The sequence below is a fragment of the Amyelois transitella genome, chromosome 20 (genome assembly GCF_032362555.1).
Source record: "Amyelois transitella isolate CPQ chromosome 20, ilAmyTran1.1, whole genome shotgun sequence".
NCBI classification, from domain to species: Eukaryota; Metazoa; Arthropoda; class Insecta; order Lepidoptera; family Pyralidae; genus Amyelois; species Amyelois transitella.
Genome location: NC_083523.1, coordinates 4,222,445 through 4,237,139, shown reverse-complemented (window position 1 = coordinate 4,237,139; position 14,695 = coordinate 4,222,445). Strand labels below are relative to the sequence as shown.

Here is a 14,695-nt window from a genome sequence, read left to right as displayed (position 1 = left end):
AATAAAAACAGAATTTAAATAGGTATACGAATACCTTAGTACAATAATACTTAAATGAATTATATTAATTATCAATTCCAACATGGCGATATAAACAAACCTTGTTGATTTATGTGGTACAGTGAAAGGCAAAGAAATCTGATTAAACCTTTATGTTTCATCTTTTCTTGAGATATAAATTTGATTGTATAAGATATAATCTTCAAAACTTGGGATCCGCTGCAAGCACCATATAAGTCATACCTTCCATAGTCTAAAAGATTTGCCAAAGCTTTTAATAGGGCTCAGAAAAAGGTGTATTTTCAAACCGCATTTTTCATTAAACCTTTTTTTTTAATTTTAAATTATTATGACAGTCTTTAGTTATAAAAAGCCCATACCAATAGCAAAAATCAACGGAGTCAAATTTCTGTGTCCCCCACTGCCCATTTTTTCTTCCAATTACTAAAAATAAATTTGTTTCTTAGCTCTCTACAGAAAGTTAACAATTTAGAATCCGAAAATAAAAAAAAACCGCCTATTTAACACTGCTATAATTTTGTTAAAGCTTTGAGATCTTTGTTAATAACATAATAAACTTTTATCAAAGAGAATAATACTCAAATGCATCTGGTTTCGTTAAATACTTAAGTCGGTGGAATGGATAAGTATGTAATGTATTCGAGTGTTAATAATAAATAATTATAATAATAACATACGAGCAGTCTTATAAAATTAAAAATATTCTATCTAAACATTAAAGCAACTTATATTTTATTGTACAAAAAGTTACACTCGTAAGTGAATATGAAACTTCAAAAACGTTAATTTATTTAAAAAATATAGGACGTACTTGAATAAAGAAACTTTTATAAATACGACTAATAGAATAGTTTACAAAACAATTTATTTGCTGTTAATGTCATCGGTTTTAGGCGCTTCGACACTACATATTTTAAATAGTAAATTTTTTCGCCTGGATACACAATTGCATGTTAACTATTTTCTGAGAAGCAGTAGTCCATACAACACAATTTCAAACCTAATTAATTTCCTGTCAAAAAACTGCACCACATAAGCGACATTTTATCCACAAGTGTCATTCACGTTGAAGGCAAAAACAGCAAACATTGCGACGTCCAAAATATCTTACTACAATACTACTACATTCGTTACCCTATTGCTACCAATGAACACAGGAACTTGGACACGCAAATCCAAGAAATGCAAGCCAGGTATAATCATACATCTAATATAATCATCTGTAATAATAATTTTTACAAGATATACTAAATTATTCGATTTCATACTTGTACCATTTCGAACAAAATATCTTTTTTAACAAATTTCTTCTTCAATGTGTACTTATAATGCAGTATATAAAAATTAATGGTACAAGTCATAAAATCGCAGTACAAACTATTCGTTCGTCTGATCACATACAATACTATGTTACGTTATTACACTGAGACTCCGTTTAGCGATGAGGCTCTAACACAGCCTCTAAAACTAATTATAAGAACAAAATTGAGACGCTTATCCCACATCTCTAAATATGAGCCGTAACTTTCTGTGTTCACAAAAAAAGATATACCTTTGACTTGCATTGTAATTTCTAACCTAAAACAGTCTTAAATATATGAATACACAAACAAGGATTATTGAAAACGATGTGCGTACAAATGTGCATAATAATGACGTGTACAACAATAATTTACAAACCTATTTACAGTTAATTTTGTAACAAAAATATTTCCAAACACTTAAAAAAAATAGCAGGCAGATTTTTATAAAGTTATCAGAATAGAACTTTTCATAAGAGATTTCACATCTAGCACCTAATATACGATCCAAAATTTTACATCAATATGAAAGTACTAAATTATATACGAATCCGAAAACTGTGTTATTCAATATTGTACGGTTACATAGTTATCAGTTACAAAGTTATTGCAATTAATCGTGACATACCAAATCGTCATAAATAATATTCTATTCTATGAGTGAAGTCAATTTCAGAAAAGATACAAAACATACATCAGTCTTAATAAATTCTGGTTAATTTTGGCGAGAGTCCTAAAATTTTACAGACAAAATTAAATGTGATTCGTTATAGTGATGTCTTCCAGGTGTGAGCGATGAAAAGACGATTAGAATGAGGTAGAAGGAAATGCAAATGTCTCTTATCCCGACTAGGAACAAGAATTATCTATTAAAACTAAAATCTTCTTCATTTATAGTCAATTAACAATTAATTCGTGATATATAAAACAATTAAACTAACTAAATAATTATTTACAGGAATGTTTTATAGTTGCGCAACTTGCACATGGGCGATATTGTAGGCCCAAAGATAATTGTTTGAGCATCTCTCTAACAACAGTTCGCCTAGTGATTCTATTCTGTAAGAATTATGATATAGACTTTCATGCTTGTAAGAAATTCGGCATTCCAAACATAAATTATAGTGAAACGTTTTTACAAGTCCGGAAATAATAATGTCAGATAATTTTAATGCGCTACTTGGGAAAGTAACATAATTACTCACTGAAAGCATTTTGTTAAAATTTTTTATTAATGAAAATTATTATTTCAAGTACGCTTTAAGTTTATCAAAATTTCTCAACTTTCAAAATTGTAAAATAACCGAATGGACAATACAAATTCAAAATAATAAGCTTATCGTGTAAAGGATAGGCTATACTTTAAATAATACTCGCTAAATATTCACATAATATTTATGTTTCACACAAAATCTAATCTGACAGCAATTTCATGGCACACAGATGATTTGACATCTAGAATAGCGATGATGATTCAAGGTCTATTCATTTCACCACTCAACAGCCCCCTTACTCATAAACGTTAACAAGGCCAATTTCTTACCTTGTCTCTATTTCTTCCATTGCGATTAATGTCAAAGCTTACAAGAGAGAGAAGACATATTGCCTTTCGACGTTCTTGAATAAGTCCCTAGACCGTGCCTCAGACGTGTTTTATCCGGAGCCAATATGAAATATCGTCGCATTCATTATCTATGGATTCGATAACACACGTCTTTACCTCTACCGGCTTCGAAGGTCATTCAGCAGTCTTCTTTGTTACATTTTCCCACTCTTATCGTTGTGTTGTGTTTCTCACAGTATGTTTGCACTTGCACTCTTTTCCTACTCGTGTTTTCCTTCACGTTAGCCATCCATCTCTTTTTTTGATCTTCCTCTATTTCTGAAACCCCCCACTATCAGTCAGTGTTCTGTCCATAGATAATGAGTGAACCTATATTTTTTTAGGCTGGCGGAACATAAGCCAAGCGTAGCCCTGACGTGTAGAAAAGACCTTAAAGTGATTATCTTACAGCCGCCTAACAATACTACTTTGTCAATACTCAAGTCAATATATAATATTATTTGTTCAAACGCTTAGTATACATCAATGAGATTTTTTTAATGAAGAGAATAATTTATTCCCAAATATTTTTGATCTTGTGACTAAAAAAATAGAGAGCTGAATTTTTCTTTCATAAATACAGTAAACAATCGTTAGATTTTCGTTGATTGTTAAAACCGATCATTGCACGTTCTCAAAAACTCATCTACCCGAAAGTTTTCGGGAGCAATTTTATATTTTAAAACACTCAAACATCATTTAGGGATAATTTTATTTGACAAACAACTAGTAAATTTAATTCAGACAACAAGGTCTAAAGGACCTTTTTACTGGACGTAAAAAGTAAGAAGTTCCCAAGTCGTCGAAATCGCTTTCTTTATCTCATTGCCTTACATATTTTTGGCTTTAATTAAGTAAAGAAACCTATTATAGAAAGACATTTCGTCACACCATTGACCACAGTCATAAACGTGAGCTTCCCTCATTTCAGTCTTTTTCACGTAATCATTCCCTACTTATTGTGATCATTCGCCCAACTGAACATTTGTAAGAGCAAATATATTTCACATCAAAAGAATTTGTATGACAAACAAGTAGTTCAAAAGATATTTGGTTAATTATTTATGTTATGATATACAATATTGTGGAAATTTGTTACTTGATAAGGATTGGTAAAGATCAATTTATTAAAAGTCTATTAGCTATAACCTATTAATTCTTTCTAACTTACAATAACACTATTTCTTTAAGATATAGGATACAATATGGCTGCCTAGGGACATTTTTATCTGACATATTTGACGTCACCTTGCTTTAACAGTATAATAAGAGAGTTCGTAGATTAAAGTTACTCAAATCGTTTTGACCAAAAATAATCGAATTAAAATTCGAAAAGTATTCAAAATAAAATCATATACTGTTGTAATTTCGATTTGAAACATAATAGTCATTTGCTAGGTACTATTATTACTTAAGTCAAGTTCCTAACTTAAAGTTACTTAAATCGTTGAGGCCAAAAACAGATCGAATATAAATTTGTATATTCAAAATTCGTTCTGTTTGAATTTATATGAATTATAGCCTTTTATGAGAGTTCCTAGTTTAAAGTTATTCAAATCGTTGTGGCCAAAAACAGATCGAATATAATTAATCCAAGATTCGATAATTCACTGTTCGAATTTGAATAATATATCAAGTAACGAAGGTACCGCTAGGCCGGGCATCGCACACAGGAGCAGTCCTCGTGTCAAGCGGTCACTTTACGAGGCTGGAGAGCGAGCGGGATCTCAGTGTCGGAGTGTGTGAGGGCGCGGCAGGTGCCGCCGCCGCACACGCGCGTGCGCCGCGAGCGCCGCCGAGAGCTGCGCCGCTCGCCACCTGGACCCGCGATGTTCGATTTGAATTTAGAATGTTCAGGTTCGACGCGATATCGTTTCATTTATTTTTTAATAAAATTTTATGATCAATCATAGATAAATGTTTTATTTTAGGATTTATTTTAAGAGACGTTTTGATTTTACTATCATTTAACAAGTTTATGAAAACGATGTGGCGTCGGATATTAATGTTAAGAAAAAGGCATTTTACATCACTCAAAGACAGAAAGGCATGGCTTTATTTATTTGAATAATGTAACAAAATTTGCCACACAGGAGCAATATGAAATGAAATCATTTAAAAGTGACATGATTTAATATTTCAATGACGACCACTTTTTGCTTATCAGCCGAACCTTTGAAACGGCATTTCTCCTGTGTAGTCAAACAGATTTTGAAATTTTTCAAGGAAAGCTGAACAAACAAATTTTAAAAGTAAGTATGTAGTAGTTGTGCAATAAAGCCAATTACCGCTATTAAACAATTTGCAAAGATCTTTAAATTACATTTGTTCAGCGTTTTGGGATATGCTCCATATTCTAAGTCTTAGTAAAAATATATTTTCTAAAATTGCTAATCAAGAAATGGAGCGATATCCAAGGATAACTATGTGAAAAATAATATAAATGTGAACAATATTCATGTATAGAATATAATGGCAAAATATTAGTAAAGATATGTTTTTATAGGTAGTTACTTCTACTGTTATTGACGAATCTATTTAATTTGGAGCCGGTTGTTTAAATAGAGGTTTAAATTTTGTTCACATTCTGATTCAATGAGGAGTCTTTCAAGGAAAAATTATTGTAGTAGATATATCATCATTAAATAACTTTTAAGTAAGTATTACAATTACCAGGCACGTTTAATAAAAATATGGAATTCGTTAAAACTCCTCATTTGTTTTAACGTTATCAACTTTGTTCAAAATATGCAGAATAATACAAAACAGGCATTAAAATGCACACAAAATGCCCATCCAAGGTTTCAAACTAACAACACAAGCGCTCAATATTTAAAATGATTTCTATAAAAATTATGCTTTTTTTAAACATTTAAGAGTGTAAATTATATTCCTAAAGTGAAGTGTAGTGAAGTGTCATCAAAATGTTATTACAAACAGAGGCAACATCATCGTCAAATTAACTTAGCAGTAGCAAAATTTTGTTGAGATATCTTATTCAATATTTCTATAAACTGTAAAATTGAACGTTTATTGGAACTGTTTGCAACATACAATATACAAAACGATCAGCGAAAACAATAACAAAAGACAAATTGGTTGACTGGAAGAAATCCCGATTGGGATAAGTCCGCCATTGTACATATTCTTTTATATTCAATGACTGTTCTGATTTTGTTATATTTTTTTTTATGTGCAATAAAGAGTTTACATACAAACAAACAAACAAATACATGAAATTTTCAGCGAAATTGACGTTAAACATAGCATGTGTGCACTATTAACTGTGAATGATTTAAAAAAGTTTTGTATAGTTGACTTAAAACAATATTTTCACGTGAACAGACGGTGTAAAACAAAAAACAGGTTATTAAATTCAAACTTGATGGGATTGCATTGCATTATGATAAACGACTTGAAATGCAATAATAATGATCAATAGAAAAAAAAATAAACAGGTTAGGGGTACATAGTTCACGATAGGTGAAGTTAGCACGCAAATGTAGTAGGAGTTCACATCATGTATACACGACCCAACAGTCGCTACATTCGAGGCAGTTTTACCAAACCAACTGTATGTTGAGCTTGGATGTACGCTTAGCATTTACACTTTACCTTCTCATGATTATGATATAGATGGTCAAATCATAATAATTCTCCAATATAAGAGCGTAAGGCCTTATAATATTTACGCTCATGCCCCAAATTCGTTTATAAATACACATATAATACTGCCTTACACGCAGCGACTGCGCAACATTTCGATTTATAAAAGGGACTCAAAATTCATACACCATAAATAAGTTTGAAAAGGTTTCCAAGAGACATTTATTCATTCATAGAAAAAATTATCGAATATGTACAGAAAGACAACATACCTAGCTCAGATTGCCCAATTAGTAGCCACCGTACTTACATCGAAACCGGTTTGTAACCAAATAAATAGTAAAGACCTAATGATAACAAAAAATAACTTACTAAAGTACCAACTACAGATTTCCAACTACAATTCATTTATGTTAATGTTAGAACTTGGTTATGAATAAGCCATGAAATAAATGCACATGTATATTATATGATCACAATATACGAACAGATAGACAGACATGCGAGGAAATATGCGACAAAGGAGATTGTACACTGCATGCTCATAGAAGCGGAAAGCGGGCCCCGTAGCGTTTATACCGGTTGTGATGCAGAAGGCTTTATTTGTCCAGTGTTTTTTTGATATAGTAGAAAAGCTTCTCGTAGTTCAAAGAAGTTACTAAAATACTGTCTAATATCATAAAAATAAAATATATATAATAATAATTATATTAAAAACTTATGGCCTCCAAGTTTTAATTGTTAGAATTTACAGGCCATCGCCACGTAAAATTATGGTGTCAGCGTATACACACGTACAAAAAGTTCGCAAAGGGTAATTAAGCCATTAAAAACAAATAGAGGGTAATAAAGCCTTCTCCAACGCCTGTTAGTCCTCCGCACCGAAGCGAACGAACACATTGCACAGTACCGGTGCGAGGTCAAAACAAAAACTCTAGACAGGCGACAAGCACGTAGAGAGCTGTGCTCTCATTGGCCGGCGGCGGGGGCGGGGCGCAGCGGGTGGCGGGGGGCCGGGGCGGGGGCGGGGGCGGGGGCGGCGTACCGGCGCGGCGGCCCGTGTCCAGCGAGCTGCCCGTCTGCAGGAACCACTCGGAGCGCGTGCGCATCCGCGCTCGCTGCCGCTCGTGCACCTACGCACCACCACCATTAGGGCCGTAGCCAGGTGCGCATCGTTTATTTTGCTGTGCTTTACCAGTAGCATCCCCTGACTTACTTAAGACATTTTATCTCTCGAGGCGAAACTTCTTATGAAGAGTATCAATAAATAATTAAATGCGACAAGCAATTTTAAACAATCATATGTTTTCTTTATCTCGGTCTACAAAATCTTCTTCTTCCTAAGAAATTTCGCTTCTTCTATCACGATTTGTGTATCCGCTCTTTATATTTGTAAAGAGGAACGTGCAGACCGTAATTTGCAGTTTACTTTTTAGTTAAGTAGCCTATGACAACCAATCAAAATCCTGGCAACGGCCCTGTACCAAATTGTTACTCTACAAATTTCGCGGTCTTTACTTTTCATTCTTGGTTTCAGCTTTATCATAAATCATTATCATTATAAAGGTTTATTAATATTATACAATTAATTGTTTTAGAAAATGATGACAGAATAAAAAAGTTAGTAAATATTGTTAACTTAGTTACTTAAACACACCCTGATGTTATTTAAAACTGAACTTTTTGTTTTGTTAATATTTAAAGTAAATAAAGATTAGTATTCACACAGAAATACTGTTAATGTGATGACTTTTCGCACCACAACCTCAAGCTGTTAACGGTTTTATTTAAAATTTTGAAATTCGAACTTTAATAGACTTAAAAAAAATATAGACCTAATATGTTCCGAGGACAGTTCGCAACATAGTTAGCATCAACAGGTGCAGCTGAAGCTAGTGTTCTCAACACCCAGTCGTGCTTGGTCGATGTCTATACACATCGTGGTCATTGTCCTTCATTATTTATAATGTGAGTTGAGTACTAATTACAAAGGAATAAGAACAGCCACAACTCGCTTCAAGGGGAAACAGAAATTACTCATGCATTTGACACGGACCGCTACTAAAAATAAAACATATGTCATTCAAAAATAAAAGTTTAGTGTTTGTGGACGTCTTGACTTCTGGAAGCTACGCAATAATCAAATCCTCTTTTGTCGTGTACAGCATTTTAAGTAGATACAAATTGTCAATCTAGGCATCATTATTTTTTCTAAGTGGAAAATATGTGTCAATGCTTGTTCGAATCGGGTTTTACCGGCTTTTATTTAATATTATGAAATAAAAAAACATATTGCCAAATATCACAAATGCCGTGTCAAGTAGGTACACAAACACAATACCAAAACAGGGTTCATAACTCGGCATCGAAAGTAAAATCTACAAGTTGCCAAGACCATACTTATTTGCAGTAACATACGGTTTATTTTCCAGTGATCCGTGTTAGAGACAGACAAGGGACAGACTCTCAACAGGTGTTAAGGTAGAGATATCAGTCACCATCGCTTAAGATAAACGTCCTTTATGAGAGCGCTAGAATTCAAACACACATTTTTATAAATCTAGGGTAGGATAATCTTCATTAAACGCCATAGAAACAATAAATAGTGTAGGTATTACAAATTTAAAAATAAACACTCGTCACCAAGTTAAAATTTTTTCAAATAACATTCGATCAACCAATACCTTTTTTTCAGACATTCAAAAAACTTCAACACAAATATTTCAATTCATAGGAATGAAAAAATTAAAATCTTTTCGCAAAACCTTATCACTAGGTAAATTGGGGTTCATATTATTGTAAAATTTCATTTCTACCTACAAATCTCAATCGAAAACCTTAAAACATCTGTATCAAACATTCGTTCAATGGGAAAATCGCACAAACACAGATGGCGCCACATTCCTTACCTGAGGAAGATAGGAGAGACTCTTAGTACTCTCGGCGTACTTGTTGATAGCTCGCAGTTCTTCAAGTGTCATGTGGGGGCTAGAGTTGCTGCGGGAGGATTGCGAAGACGAACTGACCGATACCTGAGAGGAAATGGAATAAATTTATTAATTATTTGTTAAGGTTAGAGAGCTTATAGGCTCTTATCGGTAAAACTTCCTAGAATATCAGTAGGGATATACTGTATGTCGCAAATAAATTGCCGGAGTCGACATGCTAGAACTCGGGCTACGTAGATCAACGGCCTTTCTCATTTTGCCGGCGATGGCCCACATAGGAACGAATTCGCATCCGTACGCAGCAGTGCTGCCAACTTACCGCTCATCGAAGACAGTTGGCGGTAAATGGTATGCAACTAAGTACTGCATCATCAATTAAGCTGTACTGACGCGAACGTCTCCGTAAATTGTCATAGATGATATACAGTTCAGACACGCTATAATAATCAATCTCAAACAGATACACGCTATGTCAAACACACTCTCCTCCAATGAGACCCCTCAACCCCCCTGCAGCACCCACATAAGCTTGCGGCATGTCTTGGAATTTCTCGGATTTTACTGTTATATTACATGTATTATTGATGTAGGCAACCTTGTTGCTAGACGCCATAGCAACGGTTGCCATGGTTTTGTTAGAGAGATATGTCAAAAATATTTTTTATTGTAAAAGCTTCTTAATTTTTATGTTCATAATATAATTATTTTAAAACTGATTATTTCTCTCCTCTTTTCTCCTTTTATTATATAATGATGATATCACCTTGAACACGCTCTCCTCGAGTGAGATGGACAGCCGCGTACACGAGTCCAAGAGGCTGTGCTCGGGGATGATCCCGAGCCCGAGGACGCCCCCCGCGGCGCCCCCGCCCGCCGCGCCCATCAGGGCCGGCATGGATTGGCACTCCTCGGATTTTGTTAGACCTGTAATGAGAAACTCAATGATTGAACGGTTTTTATGGATTAGATCTGCAATGAGATAATTGAAGATTGAGCTTTGTCTTTATCAAATAGCAAGGACAATATATTGTTTATCCGAGCCAACTAAAATGTGGAATAACTCTGAAAAAGTGGCAGGTTATAATTAAAAGTTTGCTGTGTGTACGTTAATACGCAATTTTTGGAATAACGTCAAATGATCGGCAGACGGCACCTTTATACCACTGTTGCATGTATAAAATATAGTCTTAAGATCAGAATAAAATTAACATATAATATTTTTTACTCATTCAAATCAGGTATAAGTGGGTCAAACGTAAGCACTTATACTTATTAACTTCTGTTTCTTATGAAAACTATGCTTATATTTTTTGTGTGGATAAATCTATCTAATTAAGTGCCCACCATTAGTAAGTAATATTAACTTGTTTTTATTTATCTAACTTTAATGCTGAATCTTATTAAACAAGTGAATATTTAAGTTTATCTACTTAACTGTTAACTTTGAAAATACATTTGATGGTAACCCACGGTTAGTCGAAAAAATGCTTACAATGGGTTACAAGTGATAATAATTACATTATATGACATAGTAATACATATTATATGTGCCACCAACCCCAATGTTCTACCATACAACATAAAACGATGATGGAACAATACCATGAAATGTGTATGTTATTGTAAAATTCTGTAAACTTTTGACTCACCAAATAATATGATACAAAATTGACTAAAAACTTGACTATTTAATAACTTAAACGATTTTCTTTGAGTGGACCTGTGGAAGATTTGACTATTCATTATAATTTCCTTGTAGATTTATGTTTTAGTCTATATTTTAATAGTAGATATGATGTACCTTCTAAGTTGAACTTATTGCCCCAACGGTCACACTCGCACTGTAACCACGTTTTCTCAGCTTCCAATGATAATTGTCCTGTAAAAATAAACTTGATCAGTATAACCGATAGATGTCCTTACTTTCGGGATTCAAAGCTTCATCAATCGAGCATTTTCTTTTGTTAATTTATTTTCTTAATTAATAAGAGATTTCAATAAACATTCTAACCAAGCTGACAACCACTCTCAAATTCGAAGGTAATAGAAGCTGAAAAGGGAAGGCATAAAGTGGTCACGCGAAAACTTTCTATATTTCCATCGAAATATTATCAAGCTGATGAAAAAATTTGACGTTTCTTTAATTCGATTAGCCTTATTGACAAAACTAAACATTTCATAGGGAGATTACAACTAGGCTACATAAAGAAATAGACATTCCCTACCCTATAACTGCTTAAATTGAGTAAAATTATAGGCAGAGGCAAATTTTGTATGCACGTCATGTGGTCATAAAACCTTATAATTAAGAGTCGCGACACCAAACATACCGTAGCAATTAAACTGGTAATTCTCTCAATTAACGATAACATCGGCCGTCCCAGTCTAAATATAAAGCAATCTCAAATCACTACAAACAGTGTCTCGTCGACTGAAGTTCTCATAACATGTAATCGTTACCTTGATTTTATACATCGCCGAAAATTATTTAATCATCTACAGGATTCACTGAACTCATCATTGGATTCCAATTTAGAAGCACGAAATATTTTTATTTTCTTTGAAAATTTATTAGTATCTTGCCCGAGCCTTTGAAATTCGATATAAGTTTTTACATATACCTTAATTTGTATAAACTTTTATTTGAGAATAAACCTATATTGAATGAGAAAATTTAACGCATCGGGCATCAACTATTGCACTTCTAATATTCACTTGGAAACCATCTTACTGGACATTTAGTTATATATAATCAAAGAATTATAACACAATGGTGTGTCATCGTCTAACATCGCCCTAGGTTTTTTGCGCAGTTGCCATTAAATTCCAGAATAGAGATGCAATATGAAGTATTGCGATTCACAAGTACCCAGCACTTCTATAGTAAGATATTGCGAATTCACATATCAACAGTATACTCACTAGCATAAGCCTCCTGATCCCGATGGTGCCTCGGCGGCGGCGGATCTCTAAAGGAACAAATCCACTCGTCTTTCACCCTCAGTATGCGCCCAGTGACCCTCGCGTAATACTCGTAGTTGTCTCGCCCGAACAGATCGCCGGCACTGAACTGCTCGATCAGTTGACGCATTATACGGGTCGCCACCTGGTGTACGAATTAGCATTTAGTGAGCTTTGCAATTGAGAAATGCGGGCCCGATTGGTGGCGTGGGCGTTATCATACTAACGGATGTCGGCATCTATTTTACTACTGATGCTGAACATTGCCAAAACGGCGCCATGTTGTGTTAGTTGATGCTGACACTTTAATCAGTTTATAAAAATAATAGGTGATTGTAATATCTTTCAACAAACTGGCATCATTAATCTAATTTCGACAGAGCGATATTCGTGTGTATTTTGTAAGAAAGTTCTATTCAGGCAATGCCTACTGTTCTAAAAAACAGAACCCGATTGTTATTTAAATCTTTTAGCCAGAAAACATTAGTATGATAACACCCTCATATTATAAGAAGAAAATAATATAAGCAGATGGCCTAACCTAAACATACGTAACTATTTCTTTTTAATAAAATATATCTTAGAGTTAATAAAAAATAGGCAGTCTAATATTTTTACAAGCATAATTATTAGAAATTTGAGCAAATTATAGCTTCCAACTATAGTGGGAAGTATGATAAGCGATACAAAGTAATACTAATAGTACTAAATACTAATTCAAACAGTGTGATCACTACGCTACATTACTCGGCAAACAGTTTTAATTAAATTAGCTCGGATAACAGGTGAGTCACTGGCTTTAGGAAGTGAGTAAGAGTCGTGAATCAAGCTTATCAACGGTGTCGCAGGATGAGCAAAAATACCAAATTAATGATTATCGTAGGATAATTAAACCCAATATAAATTAGGCAGAAACTCATATGCCTTGTCTAAACGAGCTTAGATGTAGTGCGCACGCCCAAACTTACTAAACACGAACACATTACCACACACTACATAGAATATATATATTCAACAAAATATCATTATGGTGGTATAAATAACTGGACTGATTTTTTTAAATTATCGGGGTGGTTTTACCCAACACTAATTTATATAAAAATAACATGAGTTACATTCTATTTTGCATCTGTAAACTATTATAGTCGTTTTAACAATGCTTTAATTTTCCAGGTAAATGTATAATAACACTGACTTGTGTAAACAAAGCAGTATTTTAATAGAAGTGCGCATTAAACCACAAACATTGTTTGATTATCAAAAGATAAGTTTGTGTGCATTACTCATCTAATTTATGTTGACTGCACGACATATATTTTAGGGCTTCGCACGCTAATTTACACGTGTTTTGACACATCTTTATTCATAAACCCCATTTCGTTGTTCTCCATGATTTATACCGAGCACATAAAATTACTATGTTTAAATATTAAACCGCATATAATTCTATTGCAACAGCATATATGTTTTGTAATCAACTTAATAAGGAAAGGAAGACCCCATTTTGTAATGACCATATCAATAATTATTGCAACCGACGAAACAAATTTATGTCAACAAACAAATGTTCCGTCACCGGTTGCATTAAATCTGCAAAAGATCTTTATGAACAAGATTTTCTAATACAAATAAGACTATTATTACAAAAAAATACCATTATTATTGATACGATAAATCAAAAGGTTTTAGTTTTCTAATAAAAAAAATATTGGATCTTATATCTGAATTTTAGTCCATATCTATGGAAGACTTTTTGTTGCAATATTTGAAATCTGTTTTCTCATAAGCCTAATAATTGTATAATAAACGGGCACACTAATAGTAAATATTTCAGACCTGTTTTAAGCTAGCCGCTATATTCCATTTATACTAAAAATAAAACTAAATCTCTGTTTTGTTATCAGGTCAAAAATTTAAAGACAAAAATAAAAGGTAAGAAACTTGTTCCCAAACTTTCTGATTTCTCTACACCAAAATGTTAGACAACGGACGACATTGACGAAAAAAATTGCATTCCAAGATTGTTCCGGTAACGTCTACTCCAAAGAAGTAGCTCTTCATGACCACGATCTAGGATTGGGTAAATGAGATTATAAATTCAATGCGACCCTTGTTTGATATTCAGTGATCCCGTTTTTGATCATGTTTGCACACTAGGTGGTACTGCTTATTCACTTTGTCGCCTCTTACGACTTCCTACTCGTACGGAAAAGTGCTGGGAACAAGATGGCATATGGACAAAAAGGTTATATTAA

The 14,695-nt window shown here is 33.6% G+C and overlaps 1 protein-coding gene across 5 annotated transcripts in view; it reads right to left on the bottom strand.

Moving 5' to 3' along the window:
- Nucleotides 1-966: 966 nt before the first annotated feature.
- Nucleotides 967-14,695, bottom strand: part of LOC106131577 (putative nuclease HARBI1) — a 30,796-nt gene continuing 17,067 nt past the window's right edge. For 2 of the 5 annotated variants that reach the window (XM_060950054.1, XM_013330709.2), the window contains exons 6-11: nt 12,402-12,585; nt 11,281-11,358; nt 10,243-10,403; nt 9,441-9,563; nt 7,577-7,664; nt 967-4,743 (exon numbers count right to left, since the gene is read on the bottom strand). In XM_060950054.1, coding sequence (XP_060806037.1) covers nt 4,613-4,743; nt 7,577-7,664; nt 9,441-9,563; nt 10,243-10,403; nt 11,281-11,358; nt 12,402-12,585 — 765 coding nt within the window. In that variant the 3' untranslated portion in view covers nt 967-4,612. Of the gene's footprint in view, nt 4,744-7,441; nt 7,665-9,440; nt 9,564-10,242; nt 10,404-11,128; nt 11,200-11,280; nt 11,359-12,401; nt 12,586-14,695 lie in introns of those variants that run through there. The other 3 variants (XM_060950052.1, XM_013330710.2, XM_013330711.2) reach the window with 3 other exon arrangements.